The sequence below is a fragment of the Muscardinus avellanarius genome (assembly GCF_963383645.1).
Source record: "Muscardinus avellanarius genome assembly, chromosome: 7".
NCBI classification, from domain to species: domain Eukaryota; kingdom Metazoa; phylum Chordata; class Mammalia; order Rodentia; family Gliridae; genus Muscardinus; species Muscardinus avellanarius.
In genome coordinates, this window is record NC_137793.1 from 29,157,447 (window position 1) to 29,185,025 (window position 27,579).

Here is a 27,579-nt window from a genome sequence, read left to right on the forward strand (position 1 = left end):
CCGCTCACAACTCCCTTTGCCAACCCTTATTCTATACGAAAAGTTGAAAACAGCTGATCACACTTAAGTCTATAACTTCTTACCCATGGCAAGATGCTTGAGAACTATGAATGCATGTGTGCAAAAGCAGAGTGGGGCTCTGCCAGCTTCCTGCTCAGGGCAGGCTCTTTCCCATCATGCCTCTCAGGGCAGCCCCTTTCCCATCATACTCTGAACCTTTCTCCACACAGTTTCAGACACTCACTGAATCATTATCATTTTTATACAGTACAGTAGCATCTTTGATGTGACCTATAATCTTAATTAAATTATCTTGATACATGACAAGATATAATCAGACCGTTCTGATTACAGTAAGATGCTGTGGTATTTTATTTTGAAATAGGTATTGTGATACCTATTTCTTAGTGTTCTGCAAAGAAGATGACTTCCAAGTTTACCACCAGCTGAGCCTGGCTTCGGAATCAGAGACTTAAAAGTGCTGATGGCTTCGTGTCACTGCAAGCTAGGTAGCAGCTATATTCTAAAACCAGCTTTGTTCTAAAAGCCTTTTCCTCAAATGAAAGTACTCATAGTTGTGGCCACCCTGTGCCCTGAATCCTCTTCCCTCCTGCCCTTCCTGTCCTCCGACTGATCTCAGGGGCATTCTACCTCTGAGCTACCCCCCCAGCTCTTGTTTATTATGATTACTTTTTGTTTTTGAAACAGGGTCTTGCTATGCTGCTGGAACTGTCCTTGAGACTGCAGTCCTCCAGTCTCAGCCTCCCTGGGGTTACAGGCCTGGCTTGGATCTGTTCTTTTGTTTTCTACGCAGCATTTTATTTTATTTTATTTTATTTTTTGTGGTACTAGGGGTGGAACTCAGGGGCTCTTCTACCTCCAGGCTATACTCTCAGAACTATTTTATATTTTATTTGGAAACAGGGTCTCACTAAGTTGCTGAGAGCCTCACTAAGTAGCTGAGGCTGGCTTTGAACCTGTGCGATCCTCCTTTCTCCGCCTCCCAAGTGCTGGGATTACAGGTGTGTGCCATCATGCCCCATAAATCTGTTCTTTTTGAATCAAGGCCCTCTGGTGAGCTCCAGTTCTCATTGCCCCCAGAGCTGAGGATGCTATGTGGTTTGTCTCATGATGAACTAGAAGAGGGCGCTAGCGTAGGGCCCAGCCCTGGGAAAGAAAAAAAGGGCTGTGAGTGTGGGGCAGAGAGGTGGAGCCCTGAAGTCTGGGCAGGATTCAGGGAAGATAAAACTATCTCAGCTACATGTGTGACCTTGAATTCTGACTCCCATGCTCTTTTCCAGTTCTCAACCTCCTTTCTGGCCGTTTCCTTCTTCCTCTGAAATTTGGCTTTCCCACGAAGATACTGCTTCTCTGGAGCACACTCCAGGGATGGCTGGATTTCTATTCTCACTTACCAAGTCGAGATAGGGTAGATGAGTCAGGCGTGGTGGCGCACACCTGTAATCCTATTAATTAGGAGACTGAGACAGGAGGATCACAGGTTTGAGACCAGCCCCAGCAACATAGCAAGACACTCAGCAACCTAGCAAGATCTTGTTTCCAAACCAAAAATAAAAAAAAGGTCTAGATCAGAGGTAGTATGCTCCTGGTTCAAGCCCTGGTACCATTAAAAAAAAAAAAAAAAAAAAAAAAAGGGCTAGATGTGCTCCATTGTTCCTTCTTGTCTCAAACCCTCAGCTCTTTTGAAGTCATTTACGCTGAACTTGCTGCTCTCCATCCTTCTTATAGTCTTGAAAGTTCTGAGTCCCTCGTCCTTTGTCCTTCAAGCAACCCTAATGCTTTTGTTACTATTTCTACCATCATTCTTTTTTTTTTTTGTGGCATTGGAGATGGAACCCAGGGGCATTCTACCTCTGAGAGACACCGCCTGCCCTATTTTTCATTCTTTATTTTGAAACAGGGTTTCACTGAGTTGCAAAGGGCCTCACTAATTAGCTGAGGCCGGCTGTGAACTGAGATCCTCTGGTCTCAGCCTCCCAAATCTTGGGATTACAAGCATGTTCCACCACGCCTGGCTTCTACCACCGTTCTTTTTTTTTTTTTTTTCCGAGGGTCTGGGGATGGAACCCAGGGGCATTCGACCTCCGAGCTACACCCTCTGCCGTATTTTTTATTATTTATTTTGAAACAGGGTCTCACTGAGTTGCAGAGGGCCTCACTAAATTAGCTGAGGCTATCTGTGAACCATGATCCTCCAGTCTCAGCCTCCCGAATGCTGGGATTACAAGCGTGCGCCACCACGCCATTTTTAAGTGACCTCTTAGTTATTTGGTCTCATCATATTCAATGAGTTTTGTTCTCTGCTTCCTTAGTTATAGAATAAACCTTATCATTACTTTAACTGTACCTTGTAAGTCTTCTCCTATTGCTTAAGTCTTATTCTATTGCTACTTATCTTTTTAGTTTATTCTCTCCAGTGTCATGATTCTATCAATTCTTCAAACCTTGCTCTGTTTATCTTCCTTCTCCTCGCTCCTCTCCCCTCTCCTTTTTCTTCTTTTTTTTTTTTGTGTGGTACTGGGGATTAAACTCAGGGACATTCTACTTTCAAGCTACATCCATAGCCTGTTTTTATTTTTTATTTTGAAATAGGTTTTGCTAGGGAGATAACAGTCTTGCTACTTGCTGAGGCTGTCCTCAAACCTGTGATCCTCCTGTCTCAGCCTACCAAGCACTGGAATTACAGGCGTGTGCCACTATGCCTGGTGACAAGACACAATCTGCTTCAGCACATCCAGCTCCATCCCTCCCACCTTTTGAGGATCACCGAAGCCACAGTTACTGACACATTTCCTTCTCTTAGGTGAGTATGTCAAACTTTTTGCCCTTTTCTCATTCAGGTAGTGATCATAGTTCTTATTTTACTGAGAAAGAGAAGCATGAAGAGAACCTCTACAAGTTCTCATCACAAAATCCCCAAATTCACTGCATCTAGAGCTACATACAACAGGTCTCCTTCCTGTGACAGATGAAGTTTCCATCTTTTCATCTGAGGCCAGTTCTCAAGAAAAAGATATAAGTCAAATCTCTCTGTCTAGAATCTGCCTACCCTATTTCTTTTTATCTAATTTAAGATGTCTTAAAATACAAATCAGTTCATCTCTGCTCTTTGAGCCTTGCTTCATGGCACTTTCCCCTGGAAATGGCTTCTTTAGAACCCCTCTTCCTCAAAGTCCGTCTTCTTTTGATACAACTACTCTAAAACAATGTGTTCTCCTTTGCTCCCGTTGTCAGTGCTTCTACCACCACCGTCCAGTGCCCGAGCCCCACATCTCCACAGTGTTCTTGAAACCTCTTCCCTTCGCATTCCATTATAAGTGAACCTCGCTGGCCCTCCATCCTGCCTCTCCTTTCAGCATTTCCTATTTTTCAGTCGGTTAAAATGTAGAATGAAACACACCACCAGCACGAAAACTCACAGTATCATTTCCATGTGTAACCTTTCTATGGGTCTCCATTATACTCATAAATAACCTAACCTCCATTACCAGTACACCTGATTGAATCTTGCCTGAATCTCTGGGCTCATTATTCTGCCTCTGTGTTGTACATTCAATAAACGTGAACACACCACATTTCTCTTGACTCAGGACTTGAACATATTATTACTCTAAAAATATGCATTTCCAGCTGGGCATGGTGGCTCACGCTTGTAATCCCTGCGCTTCAGAGGCGGAGACAGGAGGATCGCGCAGGTTCGAAGCTAGCCACGATGATTTAAGAGTCCCTGTTACAACTAAAATATTAAATAGGTCTGGGAATGTAGCCCAGAGGTAGAAGGGTTCCATCCCCAGTACCACCAAAAAAAAAAAAAAAAAAAAAAAAAAAAGTGTTTCCAACCTGGGTGTGGTGGCGCACACTTGTAATCCCAGCATTTGAGAGGCTGAGATAGGAGGATCATGGTTCACAGACAGCCTCAGCTACTTATTTTATTTTATTTTATTTGCAGGTCTGAGGATGGAACCCAGGGGTATTCTACCTCTGAGCTACACCCTCTGCCCTATTTTTTACTCTTTATTTTGAAACCAGATCTCACTGAGTTGCAGAGGGCCTCATTAAGTAGCTGAGGCTGTCTGCAAACTGCGATCCTCCGGTCTCAGCCTCCTGAATGCTGGGATTACAAGTGTGTGCCACCATGTCCAGCCAGCCTCTGTTACTTAGTGAGGCCCTTTGCAACTCAGTGAGACCCTGTTTCAAAATAAAGAATGAGCTGGGCATGGTGGCGCACGCTTGTAATCCCGGCACTTGGGAGGCTGAGACAGGAGGATTGCATAGGTTCGAAGCCAGCCTCAGCTACTTAGTGAGGCTCTCAGCAACTTAGTAAAACCCTGTTCCCAAATAAAATATAAAATAGACTGGAAGGCCAGGTGTGGTGGTGCACGCTTGTAATCCCAGCACTCGGGAGGCTGAGACAGGAGGATCGCGGTTGGCAGACAGTCTCAGCTGCTTAGTGCGGCCCTTTGCAACTCAGTGAGACCCTATTTAAAAATAAAGAATAAAAAATAGGGCTGGGAATTTAGCTCGGAGGTAGATATACCCCTGGGTTCCATACCCAGTACTGCAAAAAAAAAAAAAAAAAAAAAAAAAGAAAAAAGGTCTGGAAGTATAACCCAGAGGTAGAAAAGCCCCTGGGTTCCACCCCCAATATCACACATATACACAAAGAATGAAAAATAGGGCTGGGGGTGTCACTCAGAGATAGAATACCCCTGGGTTCCATCCCCAGTACTGAAAAAAAAAAAAGAATATGTGTTCCCTGACCAGGTCATGGATGATTTCCCGTGTGCTCCTGGGGACTTGGTACTTTTCCTTGCACAAGGCCACATCAGCCAGCTCCTCCAGATGGCGACTTCCCAAGATCAGGGCCATTTCTGTCTTGCTCACTCTATCTGTGTGTGTGTGTGTGTGTGTGTGTGTGTGTGTGTGTGTGCGCGCGCGCGCTAGTTACTGGGGATGGAACTCAAGGACTTTCTACCTCTGAGCTACACTCTCAGACCTATTTTTATATTTTATTTGGAAACAAGGTGTCACTAAATTGCTGAGAGCCTCACTAAGTAGCTGAGGCTGGCTCTGAATCTGTGCAATCCTCCTGTCTCAGCCTCCCCAGCGCCGGTATTACAAGTGTGCGCCACCAAGCCTGGCTTGCTCACTCTATCTCTAATGTATATCTCACGTTAAGTTTCCAGCCCATATGGATTACAGTGAGTTCCAGCGTCTTCACGTGTGCCCTTATCTTAAATCCTATGGCACTTGCAGCCTAGACCATCGTAACAAACACATCGGTGTGCACTGCCTTTTATTCTTCTGCACCATAAACCTTTGCATCCGAGGCTGACTCAGAAGCCCACCAAGAGGCTGCTCTATACACCTGTGGGGATGGGGTGGCATTCCGTACCTGGTAAGTCTCGATGGGGCGGTTTTCCATGTTGAGATCCCAGACTTTCACGGTTAGATAGTCTCTGGTCATGATATACCTCCCACTGTGGCTGAACTTTACATCTGAAATTGAAGAGATAATTTCGGAGAAAAACGATCTGTTGCTTGGATCTTCCGGCTCTTCAAAAACTGCAAAACAAAAGCAAACCAGGATAAAATGAGTACATCCTTTTCAATGGGCTCTAAGAGGCTTGGGCTGGCCAGAAAGCTAACAGTTAACTATGTAGTGCTGGTGTCTGCAGAAATTAAGTAAGATGCTATCAGAGAACTGGCAGCTCCCTGGCAGCAGAAAAAGCTGAGGGAGGTTTCTGTGTTTTCTGATGGGAAGACTGGCCTGGGACCCGTGCTATGCACAGATTTGGCTTTGTTTTCAAGCTCCAGATTAATGCACCTAACTCGCATTTCCCCTGGTCTCCAGCGGTTGTACATACCCAAGCCTGAAGTCATTTTGGATACTTAAATACTTTTAACAGTTCTATTAAGATAAAATGTAAAATCATAAAAATATACTCATTTAAAGTGTACAATTTGCCGGGTGTGGTGGCGCACGCTTGTAATCCCAGCATTTGGGAGGCTGAGACCAGAGGATCATGGTTGGCGGACAGCCTCAGCTACTTTGTGAGGCCCTCTGCAACTCAGTGAGACACGGTTTCAAAATAAAAGAATAAAAAATAGGGCAGGGGATGTAGCTCGGAGGTTGAATGTCCCTGGGTTCCATCTCCAGACCCGCCCCCCCAAAAAAATAGGGCTGGGGGTGCAGCACCCCCAGTACCGCAAAAAAACCCCAAAAACCCCCAAACAAAAATGCATACAATTCAGTGTGTGTGTGTGTGTGTGTGTGTGTGTGTGTTTGTGTGTGTGTGTGTGTGTGTGTAGGCTACTGGGGATTAAACATAGGGGTGTTCTACCTTTAAGTTATATTCCCTACTCTTGGCCCTGTTTTAATATTTTTATTTTTTATTATTTTTGCAGGTCTGAGGATGGAACCCAGGAGCATTTGACCTCCGATCTACACCCACTGCCCTATTTTTTATTCTTTATTTTGAAACAGGGTCTCACTAGTTGAGGAGGGCCTCACTAAGTAGTTGAGGCTGGCCACAAACAGCAATCCTCCGGTCTCAGCCTCCCGAATGCTGGGATTACAAGCATGCACCACCACGCCCGGCTTATTTTAATATTTTTTAGTTTGAAATACGGTTGCACTAAGTTACTGGATGGCTCAAACCTGTGACCCTCCTGTCTTAGCCTCCTGAGTAGCTGCCATCACAGCCGTGTATCACCACGTACTCATGCACTACACTGCAATCTAAACTCAGAAATGTTTTACTTTCCTTGTCCTCCCTGCCCAAATCCCTCCACACACCCCACTCATGCATCCTCAGGCAAATACAGATGAACTTTCTGGTTCTTATTCTGAAAATTTCACACAAGTGGGATCCTAGAATCTGGGTCATTTGAGCCTGGCTTCTTTCCCTTGGCATTTTTTCTTGATTCATCCATGTTGTAGCATGCATCTGTGCTTCATTCTTTTTACAGCTGGATAATATTCCAGTGCGTGGATCTACCTCATTTGCTTTATCTGTTCATCAGCTGACAAACATTTAGGTGGTTCTCACTTTTGACCTATTCTGAATAATGCTGTTATGAATATTCATGTACAATTTTTTTTTACGGGTGTGTGTGGCACTGGAGATTGAATCCAGGAGCATTCTACCTCTGAGCTATATCCACAGCCCTGTTTTATTTTTATTTTGAAACTGGGTCTTAGTAGGTGGATGATTATCTCACTACTTGTTGAAGCTGTCCTTGCAGCTGCGATCCTCCCATCTCAGCCTCTCACGTACCGGGACTGTAAGCGTGTGCCACCATGCCCGGCTTCATGTACAATTTTTTTTTATGAATATGTTTTCATTTCTCTCGAACTGTGATGTTTAATAGTGGGGCACTGCTGCCTAACTGTCTGGGGTCTGAGATTAGTTTGCCATCTGCTTGTGTGACCTTGGGCAAGGTATTTCTCTGTGCATCAGATGTCTTCATGTGTAAACGGTGGCTGCAATGTCTTTTGTGTACAGTGTCTACTTGTTCTGATTCCTAAGATCTTATTATCTTTCTTACTAGCTTCATTTGATTGCCTCTTATAGAATAAAATGCATATCTACACTGTGTAGCATGGAAGCCCCTCACGAACGGCATCTAACTTTTCTTTTAGATTCACATCGGCTGCACAGAATACATTTTGACATTTCATAGTTCAGTGCATTGCCTGATTATTACTTCTTCATCGATACAAGTTCTACTTGATTCATACATGTGTCCACTATGCATATTTTACCATGAATAATTTTTTTTCTCTGAAGCTCTATCATATCTTCTCTGGCTCTTTATTTAGTTTTTGATCAGGTACTCTCTTACAAGGAAATTATCATGTCCTGCATAATTATTTAACAATTCATGAGTTTATCTCTTTAACTAGGACGGGGGACTCTTGAGGGCTAGACTTTTGTTTCATTCATCTTTGTACTCAAAGTCTTAGGCACAAATGTTCAATAAACATTTCTTGCTCAATTGGAACCGAAGCCAGATAAATTAATGAATTCTATGCCTTCTGGGTGCTTAGCATGCATTAGGTGTAAACATATGCATTTGCATTCAATTATTTTTGACCTACAAATGGAAACTGCATACCGTTCAACCTAATGTGGGTTTATATCCTAATGAGGGTTTATGACTTTATGCTGACCCAAACACGGGCCTGCAGGTTGCTGAGTTAACCCACTCTCCAAGGCTGCTTCTTTCCTGCCTGTTCAATGCATTCCATGGTCAGCAACCAATTCCCTTGCAAATCTTGCTGAATTGAACTGTGTGCCAAACTGAAATGGTAATTTTTTTTTTTTTTTGATGGTACTGGGGCTAGAACCCAGGGGCTTTCTACCTCCGGGCTATACTCCCAGACCCATTTTATATGGAAACAGGGTCTCACTAAGTTGCTGAGAGCCTCACTAAGTAGCTGAGGCTGGCTTCGAACTTGTGCAATCCTCCTGTCTCAGCCTCCTGAGAGCTGGGATTACAAGTGTGCACCACCACGCCCGGCTCTGAAATGGTAATTTTTCAAAAAAAAAAAAAGAAATGGTAATTTTTCGCAGAAACATTTAAGAGAACAACAGCAACAAACCTTTGATTCAATCAGAATTAAAAAATTTAATTAAAAACATAGAAACAAAGCCAGGCGTGGTGGCACACGCTTGTAATCCCCGCGCTTGGGAGGTGGTGACAGGAGGATAGCGCAGGTTCAAAGCCAGCCGCGCTGGCTTAAGAGACCTTGCTTCCAAAAATAAAAAAAATAGGTCTGGGAGTGTGGCCCGGAGGTAGAAGGGCTTCCAGGAACCCCAGTACCACCAAAAACAAAAACAAAAACATTGAAACAGAAAAAGCAAGGCATATTAGTCTCTGAACTTATGTCTTACTCAGTATCCTGAAATATTGAACTGTGGTCAAGCATTAGTGAAGGTTCCTGAGTTCTGATTCATATCCTTGTAGTTGAGAACTAGATGAGAAGAGAATTTTAACCTTGATTCAGCTCATCTCATTAGTAACTGGGGACTTGAAAACTCCAAGTAAAAAACATGATTTTGATTTTATTTCTTATTTGGAAACAGGGTCTCACTAGGTTGCTGAAATAAAATAAAAATCATGATGGGGTATAGCTTTGAGGTAGAATACCTCTGGAGTCAATCCCTGTACCAAAAAAGAAGAGAAAAAGAAAGAAAGAAAGAAAGAAAGAAAGGAAGAAAGAAAGAAAGAAAAGAAGAAATACCTTGATAAACTGTCTGAAATAATAATAACTTTTAAAACCATTTATTTTTTGAATACATAGAAATTAGGTCCAAGAGAAAACCTTTTTATGGCATCCTTTGGTGTTTATGGGGATAATATCTCATTAGTGTGAATAACTGAAACTTCACAGAGTGGTTGTTGAAGATTAAAAATATATGAAACATTCTTATAAAGAGTAAAGACATATATGTGAAAAAATATCCTCTGGTAAGAAAGAAAGCAAAAAGAAATATTGAAATGTTATCTCTAAGTGATCAAAAGTTTGATATCAGACAAATGAATCTGTTATGTGAGATTATCATTGTTAATTTTGGATAAATTGCTATAATATTAGATGTCAACCACTAAGCCAAGCATGGGAAGGAGGGATGGGGAGGGAATGGGGTGGGGATTGGGTAGGGGCTAACTGGGCGATGTGTGCATGTATGTCTACACAAGTTTTTTTTTTATCCCATTATGATGTATGAATACAGTGCACCAATAAAAAAATAAAAAGGAGGAGGAGGAGGAGGAGGAAGAGGTGGAGGAGGAGGAGGAGGAAGAGGAGGAGGAGCCCTGAAGCCTTTCCCTTCTGATGCACCTGCCCAGACAGCTGAAGCAGGAAGGGATGAGGCTCTGTAAACTGAGCTCTGGAGTCAGTCAATTCCTGCTCCTGCCATTTACTGGCTGTAAACATTTTATTACTACTCTAGCTTCAGTTTTTCCAGCTGCAAAATGAGATTTCACATTGCTTGGTACAGAATCTTGGTATAGAGCAGGTCTATATACATTTGTAATCCCAGCATTTGGGAGGCTGAAACAGGAGGATCAAGGTTTGTGGACAGCATCAGCTACTATTTAGTGAGGTTGTTTGCAACTCAGTGAGACCCTGTTTCAAAATAAAGTTTAAAAAATAGGGCTGGGGGTGTAGCTCGGAGGTAGAATGCCTCTGGGTTCCATCCCCAGCACCACACACACACAAAAAAAAAAAAAAAAAAAAATTGACAAATTATAGCTGGGTGTGGCGGTGCATGCTTGTAATCACAGCATTTGGGAGGCTGAGACAGGAGCATCATGGTTCACAGACAGCTTCAGCTACTTAGTGAGGCCCTTTGCAACTCAGTGAGACCCTGTTTCAAAATATAGAATAAAAAATAGGGCTGGGGATGTAGCTTGGAGGTAGAATGCTCCGGGGTTCCATCCTCAGTACTGCAAAAAAAAAAAAATTGACAAATAAACATTATGCATATTTATGGTGGCTTCAATTGTATTCCTGAAAATCTACTTTACAAATTCTTGACATATCAGGAGGTCAAGGAAGCAACACCACAAAGCCTCAGAATGATATCCCACAAGACGAAAATGAAAGAAGACAGCACCGTAGTCAACCTGCTGCTACCAATGAAGCGCCTGCTCCATGCAAGGCGGATTCGGTTAACATCAACACAGCACTTTGTAGTTCATGTCCTATCTGTGTACCCAACTCTCAGAATTCATCCATTCAGCAACATTAAATGGTATTAACAATTTCTATTATTGGAGGCTTATAATATATCTAAGCCTGGGGATTTACATGTCTTATCTCATTTAACCTCACAACAGCTTCTAAAGTGAAATGATTCTTGGTTTTGTATCTGCGGAAAACAAAGGCTCACAGGTTTTGTAGCCCATGCAGGGACACATTGTTAGACCGAGGTGGAGCTGCATTTTGAACTCAGGTCTATCTGATTTTAAAGTCTTTGTTCTTTTTCATATTTTGTGGTACTAGGGATTGAACCCAGGAAAATTCTACCTGTAAGTTATATTCCAAGACCAATTTTATTTTGAAACAGTCTTGCAGTGTTACTACACACTGGCCTTGAACCTGCAATCTCCTGCCTCAGCTTCCCAAGTAATAGGTGTGCACCACTATACCTGGCAAAAGCCTTTGTTTTTAATCATGAGGCAATTCTGCCTTATACCATGTGCAAGACCAGGCTGAGAAATTCATTAAGGGCCTTGCATGCACACACACTCATGAACAACATGGCACATTACTAAGAACATATAAACAAAAAATACTTGTGGGACAGACACATGCCAGGGCCTATATAAAATACCACGAATATAATAATAGACAAGACAGAACCAGTCATACCCTTAGAGAGCTCATAAGGTAGAAGGAGACAATTGTTAAGCAACCACCCAAATTTAGTTACAGTTGTGAATAAGTGAAATTAAGTGTTACCAGAGGGGAATAAAGGTGCTGGGGAATTGGCTAGTGGAATGTAAATGGAGCACTAGTGCATGGTCCCTGAAATTTGCTAAACATGTGGTTCAACAGTGTTTTGAGACAAATCAGAGTGGACATTTCTCTTGAGCTGTAGGGATTCCAACTAGCTCCCAGGAAGTGAACCCATGAGAGAAGAAAGAAAGGGATCTGTGGGGAGACAAGACAAGCTTTCCTCTCTGTGTGAGGAAGTGGCCTTCATGACGGCCTGATCACCCAGACCCAGTCAACACAATATGCCAGATTCGCCAACAGTGAGAGTGTGTCTTAGAGTTGTTAATAATAAAGAAACGGAGGAACCAAGCATGGTGGCTTACGTTTGTAATCCCAGTATTTGGGAGGCTGAGACAGGACGATCACACAGGTTCGAAGCCACTTAGTGAGGCTCTCAGCAACTTAGTGAGACCCTGTTTCCAAATAAAAATATAAAATAGGTCTGGGGGTATAGCCTGGAGGTAGAAAGCCCATGGGTTCTATCCCCAGTATGAAAGAAAAGAAAAGAGAAGAAAAGAAAAGAATCAAGAGCAATATATTTACAATTTCTAAGTCCCTAGGCTTTGCATGTGTTATCCCATTTAATGCTCAAACTTAAGAGGAGGGCACTACCACTCTTTTCATTTATAGATGAGAAGAAAGACCAGCAAAGTTCAGTGTGTTGTTCAGGATCACATAGGCAGCGAGTGGTAGAGTGGGGTGTTTGTGTCTGCTCACCTGCCTGTTTTGCTGCCCCCACAACTAGGCTTTTCCTTGCCCTGTCAATATTGCTTCTCAATTCAGACTACCCAGTCAAACTGGAAGCTCTCAGGTCCTAGAGGCCCCTTGTCACATCTCCACTTTCATGTCTCTGCTCCACCCAACCTGTTCTCATGCCTTCATGAGACACTGGTGAGGACATCAGACTGAGTCAGGGATGCCGGGCACAAACCAGCTGGCTCTAAACACCCACCATCTATTGAGCTCTTGGGTGCCATATGGCATTAACTTATTCAACATTCATAAGTATTAGTACTTTCTCTTTTCCTTGCATTAGTCTACGCAGCCAAGTCAGGCACAATTTGCAGCTAGTAGAAACAGAGCCAGGATTTGAACTCAGTGTGCTTCTGGCCTTCATCTTACTGTCTCTCATTCAAGTCACCTTGGACCACCATTGACTCTGGGCCTGCTTCTCTGTAACATAAAGAGCAGGGTTGCCTACCAGGCCCCTATGTGTCATCAGTCTTACATGATGAAACCTTTGAAATTCCTGTGGTCTATCATTTTCCTTCTCCCAATCTCTTCGATTCTGTGGTAGCTCTTCCAAGTGACTTCAGGAGGATGCTCAATCCGGGATAATGCCAGGAATTCCAGATCTGGAGGTCAAATGCACTTGAGAAACTTCCTTCAAGATTTGGAGGCTGACCAGGAAGGTAGCCTACTGTGGGTACATTCCACGATTTTAAGCAACAAACTTGGCCTCTATACCAAATCTGTCCCATCCCACCTCATCTTCTGTTATGGCAAACAAAAGATGCCTCCAGATATGGCCAAGTGTCCCCTGGGTAGCATAACTATCTCTATTTGACAACAACAGAATCACTTGACCTTACTTCAAAGTCATATTTGATAATCTCTCTTTCCCCACTCCATTTTACTTTTTTTTGTACTGGGGATTGAACCCAGGGGTATTCTGCCTCCAACCTATACTCCCATTCCTTCATCATTAAACAGGGTCTTGCTAAAGTGGCCTTGAACCTGCAATCTCCTGTCTCAGCTTCCCAAACGCTGGGATTACAAGCATGTGCCACCATGTCTGGCTTGCTGCCTCCTTTAAAATTCTGTGCATGCCGCAGACTGATTTTTTTTGGGTGTTATAACATGTGTAGATATGAATATACCTCCATGGGGCTGTATCTTGTGTGAGCCTCTGAGAAGGCTTGAACAACTGGATAAATGAATAAGGTCCCAGAATCTGGAGGAAGCTTTGAATTCATGATAAGAAAGGAAGAACAGAGAGGAAAATGGCTCACTTTAGAGACAGCCCTAAAACTACATTTGTTACAGCTGGGACCAAAGCAGAAAGGAAGCATGCAGTGTGCCTTCATGGACTCTGAGGACAGGCGAGGTATGGCTGTGCTCATTGTCGCATCTTCTCTCGACCTCCCCTGTGTACCACACAGGGATTCGTGTTCATGGGTCAGAGGGGACCCAAGGCCAACATCACTGGCCCTACTGTCCTCCACACACTTTTCCATTCACTGTGGCGGGAAGAATGCAGTTGCTTCCAAGCTTTGCAGACCCAGATAGAACCCCAGCTCTGTTGCTAATGAGTTGGGAAGCTTGAACAAGTAGCTTCACTCTTCCTGGATGTCATTTTCCTGATCTGTAAGATGGAGATGGTAGTAGTGCCCACTATCTAGGGTGGTTGTGAGGACAGACGAGTACTTGGCAAAGCTCGCATGCTCAGAACACTGGGCCAGGCAGCAGGAGCAGCACTTCTTGCTAAGGCAAGCTGGGTGTAAAACAGCCAAAAGCCTCAAGTGTTTTGTCCATTTGGGCCAGATCCTAAGTGATACCCACTGCACTGGTGTCTAGATCCTTTTTTTCTTTCTTTCTTTTTTTTTGTGGTACTGGGGATGGAACCCTCTGAGCTCCACCCCAGCTCTATATTTTATATTTTATTTTGAAACACAGTCTCACTGAGTTGCAAAGAGCCTCACTAAGTAGCTGAGGCTGTCCTCGAATCACGATCCTCTTGTCTCAGACTCCCAAACGCTGGGATTACAAGTGTGCGCCACCACGCCTGGCTGTGTCTAGATCTTCTGTCTGGGCTTAACACAGACATCCAATAGGTTGTCTTTCATTTCAATGTCACCACTTCCCTGGCTGAGGAGCAGAGGAGCAAAGGAAACAGCCCGGAATGCGGGTGAAGTTCTGTTCGCCACGCAAAACGGGACAGACTCAGAACCGTGCTGGGGTTTTAAATCGCTTACTCCTGACGACATCTCTTCTATACAGAAGCACAGCTGGCGTGCTTTTCCGTTTGGAGACAAGGTTGACAATTCCTCCATAATGGGGACACAACTGGCAATTTTCCTACAGAGTGAGGCAGATGGCAATTTTTTCCTTCAGAGAGATGCAGGCAACAGTTTTGCCCCCGGAGAGAAAAGGCTCACTGATGGAGATGCAGCCAGTAATTTTTACTATACAGAAGACACATCCAGTAATTTTGTCCAATGAGAGAAACGGCCAACAATTCTCCCACGGAGGGTAGGAAGTCCCTTGGACCGACAGTGCTGGCCTTCATCCAGCAGAGGACAGCGCAAGAAAGAGCGTAAGATTTAATTAGTGGCTACTGTACTACCATGGGCCAGAGACTGGGAATTGAGATCATATTCAGACTCAGATGGAGGATTTTGAATTGGGAAACAATGAAGCTTTACCCGTGTAGCGCCTTTCGCGTACCCTTCATTAATTTCGCAAACGACGGCTGGACAGGGAGCGCGGCAGCATCAGGAGACGCAGCCTGGAGGAGCTCGAGGAGTTCCTCTAGAAGAAGGTGTGTCAGCCCCAGCTTTCATACAACTGCCTGAAAAGCCTCTGAGCAGGTTGTACTTCCTTCTCAAATACGTCTTTTAATAAATAACCATTCAAAGTTAAAAAAAAAAAAAGTACTAGTCAAAGCCTCTTTTTTTTTTAAAGATGGCAAAAAAAAAAAAAAAAATAGACCAAGAGTTCACAGGGAGGAGCGGTGAGGAGGCAGAGGCTGGAGCAGTGAGGACAGCCTCAAGAAGGAGCGGAGCCTTATAGGACCAGCAAGTGCTGGGCGCAGCACAGGAAAGTAAGTGCTTCAGGCTCTGAGGGCCAATTTTGTCTCTTTTCCAACAATTATCTCTGCCTTTGCAGGACAGACAACATGGAGGCAAATGAGCCCTGAGGCTCAGCTGATGGGCAGCAAAATTTTATATACATCTTTTACATGTCAAGAAATAGTATTTTTAGCCGGGCGTGGTGGCGCACACTTGTAATCCCAGCATTCGGGAGGCTGAGACCTGGAGGATCACGGTTTGCGGACAGCCTCAGCTACTTAGTGAGGCCCTCTGCAACTCAGTGAGACCTGGTTTCAAAATAAAGAATAAAAAATAGGGCAGGGGGTGTAGCTCGGAGGTCGAATGCCCCTGGGTTCCATCCCCAGACCCGCAAAAAAAAAAAAAAAAAAAAAGAAAAAGAAATAGTATTTTTGCCAGGCATGGTGGTGCACGCTTGTAATCCCAGCATTTGGGAGGCTGAGACAGGAGGATCATGGTTTGCGGTCAGCCTCAGCTGTTTAGTGAGGTTGCAAGTTAGTGAGACCCTGTTTCAAAATAAAGAATAAAAAAATAGGGCTGGGAGTGTAGCTCGGAGGTAGAATGCCCGAGTTCCATTCACAATACTGAAAAAAAAAATAGTATTTTAAGCCGGGCGTGATGGTGCGTGCTTGTAATCCCAATACTTGGGAGGCTGAGACAGAAGGGTCACTGTTCATGGCCAGCCTCAGCTGATTAGTGAGGTTTTCTGCAACTTAGTGAGACTGTCTCAAAATAAAGAATAAAAAATAGGGCTGGGGGTGTAGCTTGGAGGTAGAATTCTCCCGGATTACATTCCTAGTATCACACACACACACACACACACACACACACACACACACACACACAGTATTTCGATTTTTCTGACTACTTAAAAATGCATAAATTGTTTTTCATTAAAGCTATGCACAAACAGGTGGTAGGTCAGGTTTGGCTGTAGATGGCAGTTTGCGGACCCTGATCATCATGGTGTTTGGAGGTGGGGGTTGCATCCTATGCAGGGTAGTAGAATCAGAACAAGTAAATGCCTGAGGTAACAAATACATATTTTGGGGACAGTTGGACCCTAGGACTGATAGCATGAAGCAATCCTACAGAAAGCCTGAAATGATGAGGTCATTGGTTAGAAAGCTGCAAAGCTATGTCTCTCAGGCTGGTGCAGGAGGAGTTAATGGATGCTGGTGTCAGATGTGTTGGGCCTGGGACCTGTGCTTCCTCCTTACAGCCTGGAGTATCTGTCAGTTTTTCTTACCTCCTTAAAATTCAGCATCATCATATTTATTTATTTATTTATTTTTGTGGTACTGAGGGTGGAACCCAGGGGTTTTTCTATCTCCAGGCTATACTCCCAGACCTATTTTTATACTTTACTTGGAAACAGGTTCTCACTAAGTTGGTGAGAGCCTCACTAAGTAGCTGAGGCTGGCTTCAAATCTGTGCAATCTTCCTGTCTCAGCCTCCCAAATGCGGGGATTACAAGCGTGCGCCACCACGCCCGGCCTAGCATCATCATCTTTAAAACGCAGTTATCAAGATTCACTGTGCATGGTTACAAGGATGAGAAGAAAGCAAATAAGACACCTAGACCTGGCCCACATCAGAAGTCAACAGTACTGTCACACTGTCAACCAGCAGCCATCGAGTGGTGGCTGTAAGAAATATAAGTCCCTGTGCTCCTTCAACAAAGAACAGGCATTCTTATTTAACATGCTTGGAGGTTCTTCTTAGCTCTCATAGAAAGAAAAAGTTGCTGGTTTCCCTCTGGCAGGCAGAATTATTTACCCCCTTGCCCCCCAAAAGTCCACAGCCCAACCCCTACAACCTGTGAAGATGTTATGTTGCACTGAGAGGGGAAATTAAGGTTCATGGTCAGCTGAGTTTAAGATGAAGAGATGATGCTGGATTGTGTGGGTGGGTCCAGTGTAATGATAAAGGGAGTGGGAAGGTCAGTGTCACAGTGAGAAAGGTGAGACTGGCCACTGCTGGCTTTGGAGGGGGAGGGGCCAGGAGCCAAGGGATGCAGCTTCTAGAAGCTAAAACAGGCTAGAAAACAGCCTCTCTCTTAGAACTCCTAAAAAAGAACACAGCCCTACTGACATCATGGCTTGGGTTCAGTGAGGCCCACGTCAGACTTTTCGCTTCCAGAAACTGTAAGATAATGTGTTTTGAAGTCACTAACTTCACTGTCATCTCTTACAGCAGCAAGAGGAGGTTAGTGTCCTTCCCATATGCCAATAAAGAAAGGAAACAGAGCTTAGGAGCTCTCCCTCAACTCTGCAAAACCCTTCTCTCCCGGGAGCCCTGTACCTGTTCTCTGTGGTCCCTGAAGCGTGCGTTCCCTGCCGGCAGCTGCTTCTCCACCGCCGGCCATGGTGGGCTGCTCCTGGGCCTGGGTGTGACAGGTTCTCTGCTTCCAAGAGAGCTGGTGAGGCCCCCAGCCCAGCTGCCCACTCCTCCCAGGGCCGTTGCTGCTCTGTCCACAGACTGACACAGTCCACACAGCAGCTGCTGAAGCCGAGCAAGCCCAGAGACACTGAGATGCTCAGGGCTTGGCAGTAGAGCCTGCCTGGGGTGGAGGGAGCAACACGAGGCCCCGCCCTCTCACCCGTGGCCTGGCATTTGGGGCCTGTCCTATGGTATGCCAACATGCCTGCCCCCTTCCATTCTAACACTGCACTGCACCCGCCTGGCTTGCTCATCCTCTGCTCTGGTTGGAGGAGCCCGGCCTCTAGGCCAGCGGGTGGTGAAGCAGGTAAAACACACACAGGTAGACACAGGGAGTGGTGGGACTGTGGCAAGCCAGAGTGTCCACCCTAGAGAGTGGCAGTTTCCACTGAGGCCCAGCTACATGCTGCTATGTGCCTCTAGCATTGCCAGATCATCCCATTTGCAAAGTCTAAATTTTTCTGAGGAGTCCTGATTTTTCTTTTTCTTTTGTTGTATTGGGAATTGAACCCATGGGAATTCTACCTCTGTTTTACATACCCGTAACTGTCCCCCACCCCCCCACACCACCTTTTTGCAGTACTGGGGGTTGAACCCAGGAGCATTTTACCTTCTAACTACATCCTGAGCACTTTTTTTAAATTCTTTTTTTTGAGGTCTGGGATGGAATGCAGGGGCATTGGACCTCCAAGGTATACCCCCTACCCCTATATAGATATTTTTTTATTCTTCACTTTATTTTGAAACAGGGTCTCACTAAGTTGTGGAGGGCCTCACTACATAGCTGAGGCTGTCCACGAACCATGGTCCTCTGGTCTCAGCCTTCCAAATGCTGGGATTACAAGCATGCACCACCACGCCCGGCTATTTTTTTCTTTATTTTTGAAGCAGTGTCTCGCTAAGTTGCAGAGGGCCTCACTAAGTAGCTGAGGCTAGCTGTGAACCTGTGATCCTCCTGTACTAGGATTACAAGCATGCACCACCATGTCTGGCTGCCTTTTTACTTTTGAAACAGGGTCTTGTTAAGTTGTTGAGGCTGGCCTCAAACTCGTAATCCTTTTGTCTCAGTCTCTCAAGTATTGGGAAGACAGATGCGCAACACTGTGCTCTGCTGACTTTTCAGAATTAACAAGTAACTTAAAGAAGTGGAGCGTGTGATCAGACATAAGCCATGTGTCAGCCACAGGGACCATAGTTCGTGACCACTGGCTTATATGTTGTAAAGGTGGTGGTGGGGGTTTATGGAACCTGATTCTTGATTCTTTCTCTGACTCCTATTCAACCTATGGGGCACATGGTCTCTTCCAGGAAGTCTTCTGGAACCATGTCAGCCCACTGTCCTGTTTCTTCCCTCTTACAGGCAAACTTGGGCATCCTCTAATCTTCCTCCTATTATTATTATTATTATTATTATTATTATTATTATTATGGTGGTGGTGGTGGTGGTGGTAGTACTGGGTGTGGAACTCAGGGGCTTTCTACCTCCTGGCTATACTCCAAGACCTATTTTTAATGTTTTATTTGGAAACAGCATCTCACTAGGTTGCTGAGAGCCTCACTAAGTAGCTGAGGCTGGCTTCGAACCTGTGCGATCCTCCTGTCTCAGCCTCCCAAGCGCTGGGATTACCAGAGTGTGCCGCCATGCCCAGCTCTTCCTATTAATTTTTTGAAATCTGTATTTGTTTCAGGTTCACACAGAGCAAAAATTTTCCAGTTCAGAAAATGGGCCTCACCAAGAGAAAACACTAGCAATAACAGCACCTGTCACCCGCTCGGCACTACAGAATAAGAATTATCTCCATTTTTTTTTTTTCTTTTGGTGCTAGGGATTGAACCCAGCAGCCTTCTACCACTGGGCCACACCCCTAGCCCTATTTTTTTTTTTTAAATTTTGAAACAAAGTCTCACTAAGTGGAAGAGGCCCTCACTATGTTGCTGAAGCTGACCCAGAACCTGCGGTCCTCCTGTCTCAGCCTCCCAAGCACTGGGATTACAGGCTTGCACCACCACACCCAGCGGAATCATTTCTATTTTATAGCTGCAGAAACAGAGGCTTGGAGAGATTGAGACCTAAAGGACCAGGGTCCCTGAGCGCACACACGTCAAAAGGGCTCATTATCTCTGAGGTTAGAACTTTCTCACGAAGGAGCCTCGGAGGAATCTATGACCTAAAGAGAAAAAAAAAAAACAAAAAACAAGACCGTGTGTTTGGCTTAGTGTCAGCCCATCCATCCAAAGGCTGAGTTGGGGCCACGCCCACAGATGAGCTCATTACTGTGGGCCTGTCTGTCCTGCCTTTGTGAGGAATGACCATTTATTGTCCAAGTGAGGCTGGTGCCTTTTTGAGAACTGTCATTCTGGAGAGATAGTGATGGATGGAGGTCTCCGAGCACATTCTCTTTAGCAGGTAGCAATAAAGGGAGGCATCTCTGGCCCCAAAAGACAGTGAGCTGTCTGTGGGCGTCTCGACAGGAGCTAATGAAGAAATCTGTAACCGCCAAGCCTGGCTTTCCAAGGGCTCATATTCACTCTCCCACTCATCCTGTCCTCTCTCTGCAAGGCTCCCACCTTATTTGAGGGGCTTATGTCATATCGGTCCTGTGGCTGGTGGCCCCACGTCCACGAGGTGTCTCCACACAGCGCAGCCCAGAGACTCAGGGTGTCCTGCTTTCTCTTCTCTCTCCCTCCTTTCACTCTCTCATTATCTGCTCCCAGCAGGAACCTCAGGGCAGCTGCTCCCAGAGAAGCCTTAGCTCCCTGGGGAGCCTCTGCCCAGGTGGAAAGCCCGTGAGTGAGTGGCCGTTATTAGGGGTGATTGCTGGGAAGCCGGTTGTCATGGCACCGCAGAGGCTAGGGCTGCACTCCCAAGCTGTCCCCGTTTTCCACGCTGTAGACATAATTACTGTGATGGGAAGCAGACACACGAAGAGGGAGAGAGAAACAGCTCCCCGCTGACAGCAATCTCCTTGCAGAGCGAGGTGAGCAGTTCACTCCGAGTAGGACAGTCGGTCCCTCTTGGCCTGGACCAATTACCGCACGGGGAGGGACCCTGGTGTGGGCTGGTCACTGCTTCCTAGCTTCTCCTAGCTCCAGTGCTATGCCTTTGTGTCTCCGGCATGGTTTTCTCAGGAATACATTTCTCCAACCCCCCTGGCAGTCAGACCTGTGTCTTGAAGGTTGCTGCAGTGTGAATGTGTGGGGTGTGGTAGCATTGTGTGTTGGGGTAACACTCCAGCCCTGTGTTGGAGAATAGAGAACAGTTTCTCATGTGCCAGCACTATGCTAAACTCTTTTTCTGGTATGTGGTACTAGAGATTGAACCCAAAGGCATTCTGTCTCCAAGCTACATTCCTAGCCCTATTTTATTTTATTTTGAAATAGGGTCTCGTTAAGTTGGGGAGGGCCTCACTAAGTTGCTGAGGTTGGCTGTGAACCTGCAGTCCTCCTGACTCAGCTTTCCAAGTACTAAGATTACAGGTGTGCACCATCACACCTAGCTTGTGCTAAACTATTTTTTTTTCCGGGTCTGGTGATGGAACCCAGGGGCATTCGACCTCCGAGCTATACCCACCCTCAGCTCTATTTTTTATTTTTTATTTTTTGAAACCGGGTCTCACTAAGTTGCAGAGGGCCTCACTAAGTAGCTGAGGCTGTCTGCAAACTGCGATCCTCTGGTCTCAGCCTCCCGAATGCTAGGATTACAAGCGTGTGCCACCATGCTCGGCTGTACTAAACTCTTTATGTGGCCATCTGCCCTGGGTCACAGGCTAGAAGGTGGCAGGGCTAGGAAGCGAATCAAGCATTTGTTTGTGTATGGTACCAGGATTGAACCCAGGGACATTCTACCTCCGAGCCACATTCCCAGCCCTATTTTTTATCCTTTATTTTGAAACAAGGTCTTACTAAGTTGTGGAGGGTCTCACTAAGTAGCTGAGGCTGGCTGTGAACCTGCAATCCTCCTGTCTCAGCCTCCCAAATACTAGGATTAAAAGTGTGCACAGCTTTTCCCCTGTTCTCCTTGGCGGTCCTTCAGTGGGAGGCTCTCTTCGCCCGTGCCCCTCAGCCTCGTCTGGGCAGCCTTGTGAGCTCATCATGCCTGACTGCATCTCCGTCCATGTTGGTCAGGCTGGTGTCCAGATCGGCAATGCCTGCTGGGAGCTCTACTGCCTAGAACATGGCATCCAAGCCTGATGTCCAGATGCCACATGACAAGATGGCTGGGGGGGGGGTGGGGAGACGACTCCTCCAACACCTTCTTCAGTGAGACAGGCACTGGCAAGCATGTGCCCAGGGCAGTGATTGTAGACCTGGAACCCGCAGTCATTGATGAAATCTGCACTGGCACCTACAGCCAGCCATTCTATACTGAGCAGCTCATCACAGGCAAGGAAGATACTACCAATAACTATGCCCGGGGCCACTACACCATTGGTAAGGAGATCATTGACTTCATCTTGGACCAAATTCACAAGCTGGCTGACCATTGCACAGGTCTTCAGGGCTTCCTGGTTGTCCACAGCTTTGGCGGGGAACCGGTTTTGGGTTCACCTCCCTGCTGATGGAATGACTTTCTGTTGATTATGGCAAGAAATCCAAGTTGGAATTCTCCATCTACCCAGACCGCCAAGTTTCCACAGCTGTAGTGGAGCCTTACAACTCCATTCTCACCACCCACACCACCCTAGAGCACTCTGATTGTGTCTTCGTGGTAGATAATGAGGCCATCTATGACATCTGTTGAAACCTGGAAATTAAGCACCCAACTTACACTAACCTGAACCACCTTATTAGCCAGATTGTGTCCTCCATCACTGCTTCCCTCAGCTTTGATAGAGCCCTGAATGTTGATCTGACAGAATTCCAGACCAACCTGTTGCCCTATCCCTGCATCCACTTCCCTCTGGCCACATATACCCTGTCATTTCTGCTGGGAAAGCCTACCATGAACAGCTTACTGTAGCAGAGATCACCAGTGCCTGCTTTGAGCCAGCCAACCAGATGGTGAAATGTGACCCTCACCATGGTAAATACATGGCTTGCTGCCTGTTGTACCATGGTGATGTGGTTCCCAAAGATGTCAATGCTGCGATTGCCACCATCAAGACCAAGCGCAGCATCCAGTTTGTTGACTGGTGCCCCACTGTCTTCAAGGTTGACATTAACTACCAGCCTCCCACTGCGATGCCTGGTGGAGACCTGGCCAAGGTGCAGTGAGCTGTGTGTATGCTGAGCAACACCACAGCTGTCACTGAGGCCTGGGCTCGCCTGGACCACAAGTTTGATTTGATGTATGCCAAGCGTGCCTTTGTTTACTGGAATGTGGGTGAAGGGATGAAGGAAGGAGAGTGTTTTGAGGCCCATGAGGACATGGCTGCCCTAGAGAAAGATTATGAGGAAGTTGGAGCAGATAGCCGAGGGAGAGGATGAGGGTGAACAATATTAATGTTCCTGCTGCAGATCTGTGCTTTTTGTCTGAGGATTGTCTTATTTCTGTTCTGTAACTGTGTGTTTCAGTTCTAAGTCATCAATAAGTTTTTGTTTTTGGTTAAAAAAAAGTATGTACCACCATGCTTGGCATGAAGCAAGCTCTGGCTCTCTGGCCCTCTTTTCTCTTTAACAGACACTGGAGCCCCATAATTCTGAGGGCATGGTCTCAGAAAAATGAACTTGGATTGGTCCAAGTTCTAAACCTCTGATATTCATTACTGTGTTCTCACCAACCAAAGAGAATTAGCCAGAGTGGAGCTATCTCTTGGTGGAGTTAAGACAGTGCACCTGGGTCAGTGTGGAGATCAGCTACCTTGTTGACTGAGCACCTGTCACCTGCCAGTCTCTCTGTCTGGCTCTAGACATACCACCATCATGGGCTCTCCTTCCTTCCAAGGTAACTCTGGACCTGTCTCGAGAATTCTGCCATGCTGGGCATGGTGGCGCATACTTGTAATCCCAGCTCTTGGGAGCCTGAGACAGGAGGATCACACAGGTTTGAAGCCAGCCTCAGCTACTTAGTGAGGCTTTCAGCAACTTAGTGAGATTCTGTTTCCAAATAAAATATATATAAAAAAGAATTCTGCCTCTATTCAACTCTCCGAGGACAAGCGTTCATGCCCTGAATTAATACCAGTTTGTAATATTGTGGGCCTATCCTATAATGACATAAATACAAAAGATTCTCAATAAACAGGGACTAAAAAGTGCTGTGTTCCAGAACTTTTGGGAACATACAAGATACGCTAAGGGGCAGGAGAATGGCATCACTGTTCATCTCATACAGTGTTTAGTATAAACATTTGTAGTCAACATTTTCCCTCTTTGACACTGGGAACCTAAATTTTGCATTCAATTTAAAATGGACTTTATATTAGAGGCATTTCACAATTTCATAGCCTCTTTTCCTGCCATGATATGTACACAAAGGCCGTAAAGTGCATGAGTCTTTCTGGTTCACATTTATTGACATTGACCGATTCTTTGCTTTGTTTCATTCCTTGGCTTTTTTCCTAAGTTTGATAACCCCAAGTTTCTCAGCTGTAACTCTTCAATGACAGATTCATTGCATTAAAGGGATTTTCAAATGACATCAACATTTCAAGATGTACTAGCTGACCCCAGGATTAAGGATGCCCATACATGAGATAAATCCTATTCAAATGCTTATGTTCAGGTTAAGGACAGAAGAGAAGGTAAAAGCAGGCATCATTATGAGCTTTGTGGAACCCTGCCCTTTGCACCTCTGGTCTGTGGGCAGTTACCAAGGGAAGCCAGCAGGTGCTTTTAAGTGATTCAGCAGTAAAGGAACTTGTGCTGCTGGGGTTGAAAGCTGCTTCAGTGGACAGCTAATCTCATAATTCAGTTATTGATGCCTCCTACTGAGCTGTCAAAATAGAGTTATGTGAACCACACAGGGGTCTTGAATTAGCAGATATACTTAAACATGGGTCAATTACATAGATTTCCCCTTCTCTTCTAGTGCCCTACGAGTAATACTGAGTGAGGGTGGTTGGATCCACCATAAAACATAAGAAATCAGCCCAATCTTTGACAATATTTTCTGAGTCTTGATTTCCTCAGTGGCTAAAAAAAATAATAAAGAAGATGTACTATGATATACTATGAACTTGTAGGGTTTTCATAATGATTAATGAAGATTGTGGATGAGAATGTATCAATGATACAGGGCTTAAACAGCAAAAGGTATTATCAGCTGGCTGTGGTACTTGGGAGGTGAAGACAGGCAGATCCCAGGTTCAAGATCAGCCTCAGCAATTTAGTGAAACTCTTAGCAACCTTGTGAGACCCTGTTTCAAAACAAAAATAAAAATAGGGCTGGGGGTATAGCTTGGAGGTAAAAAGCTTCTGAGGTCAATTCTAAGCCCCCCCCCCCAAAAAAAAGGTACCAATGCCATCCTTTTATGCTTTTTTTAAAAAAAGTCTTAGAGCCTACAGAACTTGTGAATTACCTCTTCAAACTGTCCTTTCTCTAGTCTTTGCCAACTCAGTCAGTGACCCTTTTGTCTAGGCATGTGCTCTGGCCAAAAAGCTGGGCGTCCTCCTTGACTCCTGAACTCCCTCTTAAGTGTCTAGTTTGTAAACAAGCCCTTTAACTTTACACTCACAGCAGGGCCCAGATCTACCCAACTTAACAACTTCCATCATCATTTTCTCAGCTGTCTCTTGCCAGGAGAATTTCAAGAGCTTTACCACCCTTCTCCTAGCTTCGACTCTTTTTCCCAGAGCCTCATTCTTAAATAGCCACAGAGTGATATGTTTGAAAGTATTACTCATCTTGCTCCTTTACACCACCTCATTCCCCTAACAGTTCCTGTCACTTGTTATAATGATGTCTAAACTCCTTACCACTGCCTACATGGCTACCACATTGCCCACTCCCAAGTCCTCTGCACAGAACACAATGTGAATGGACCCAGGTTGTGCAAGGGACAGCCCTGAATGCAGTTCCTCTGGCTTCTGCACCACCAGCCCACTCCCCTGGCTACTTCCTCTCACCGCATATAGCTGGCCCTGTTGGCTGTCCTTTCCTGAATTGCCAAGGACAGTCCAGATTCAGGGCCACTATATTCATGGTCTTCCTGGAGGAATATACCTTCACTCAAACTTGAAGTGTATAGTAGAAGCTGTCTGTAATCCCCGTGCTTGGGAGGCTGAGTTAGGAGGATCACAGGTTCAAGGCCAGCCTCAGCAACTTAGTGAGATCTTGTCTTAAAAAATAAAATAGGGCGCCGGGCGTGGTGGTGCATGCTTGTAATCCCCGCGCTTGGGAGGCAGAGACAGGAGGATCGCGCAGGTTCGAAGCCAACCGCGCGCGCTGCCTTAGGAGACCCTGTTTCCAAATAAAAATATAAAAATAGGTCTGGGAGTGTAGCCTGGAGGTAGAAGGGCTTCCAGGAACCCCAGTGCCACCAAAATAAATAAAATAAAATAAAATAGGGCTGGGGGTATGGCTCGGAGATAGGACATCCCTAGGTTTGAACGTCCTAGTAACACACACACACACACACACACACACACACACACACACACTATGGTAGACAGAATAATGGCTCCCCAAAGATGTCACATCCTAATTCCTAGAGCTTGCAAATGTGTTACCTTTCATGCAAAAAGAAAGAAATAGTGTGGGTGGCATTGAGGTTGCCAAATAGCCAATCTTAAATGAAATGACTGTGTGATATCTGGGTGGGCCTCAGGTAATCACAAGGGTCATTAAAGGGAAAGAGGGTGACAGTGGGTGCCAACATCTTGCTGTTGCTGGCTTTGAAAATGGAGGAAGGTCTCTGAGGCAGGGAATGGGGGCAGCCTCTAGTAGCTGGAAAACTCAAACAAACAAATTTTCCCCTAGAGCAGCCAGAATGGAGGGCAGCTTGATTGTAGCCCATGAGACCCATGTCAGACTCCTGGCCTATAGAACTGCAGGGTGACAAGTATGTGTTGCTTTAAGCCACCGGCTTTGTGGTGATTCGTTAGAGTACAAAATACAGAGGTGAACTTCCGATTTTGCCTCTGGCAGGAAGGAAAGGACTATCCTAAGAGCTATCTTGTCTTGATCAGAGCCCTCCCTAGATGCTAACAGGCCAACTTCCTTGTCTCTGTTTTCTCAACCTCAGATTCAGGATGCTCATCAGTGGCTGCTTTCTCAGAGATGGCTTGTCATGGACCACGATGACAGTAAGATGTCCCGAGGCCAGAGGCACCTAGAGCCCAGGGAAACCCTTCCTGTGCTGCGTGCCTCAGGGGCTGTGGCCATGCCTGTGTGCCAATTTCAGTCTTTACCGGCTTCTCATCCGAGACCCCAAGTGGAGGGGAGGGCAGGACCTGGGACGATGTCAACTGCTAATGAATGGCACTCGCCTCCGAAATTAATAAGCCTTCTAGTTCTTGGGAAAATCCACTCGAGTGGAGTCTCCAGGATGAGTAATTGACAGAACTGGTTAAATTAATCAAAAATGGAAATGAGTCTGGGAGAAGGGGGAAGGGATTCTATTTTTACTCTGACTTGGGCCTTGCCTACTCCGCTGTTAAGTGCTCAGCCTGCATCCGACAGAGCGGCTCCTCACATTGGTGCGAGTGTGTGCACGAGGGAATGTGGTCCCTGCACTGAGGTTCTGTTTGCCTTCTCTCCAGGGTAGGGGTGTATGTGTTTGTGTTTGTTTGTAATTCTGTCATCAGGCAAAAGCATTGTAATAAAGGGCCTTGTCTTTTTAACCTAACCATGCTCCCCTGAAATAAACACTATTAATTATGCCCCAGATCAAT

The 27,579-nt window shown here is 45.4% G+C and overlaps 1 protein-coding gene and 1 pseudogene across 6 annotated transcripts in view; one reads left to right on the plus strand and one right to left on the minus strand.

Annotated features, from left to right (window-relative positions):
* PPP2R2B (protein phosphatase 2 regulatory subunit Bbeta) overlaps positions 1 to 27,579 on the minus strand; it is a gene marked incomplete at both ends in the record, with an annotated part of 520,202 nt that overhangs the window by 8,262 nt on the left and 484,361 nt on the right. For all 5 annotated transcript variants that reach the window (XM_080698198.1, XM_080698199.1, XM_080698197.1 and 2 more), the window contains one exon: positions 5,417 to 5,586. In XM_080698198.1, coding sequence (XP_080554324.1) covers positions 5,417 to 5,586 — 170 coding nt within the window. The remainder of the gene's footprint in view (positions 1 to 5,416; positions 5,587 to 27,579) is intronic.
* Positions 21,898 to 23,248, plus strand: LOC308264862 (tubulin alpha-1C chain-like; annotated as a pseudogene). Its single transcript has one exon. The product of its transcript is annotated as a tubulin alpha-1C chain-like (transcript).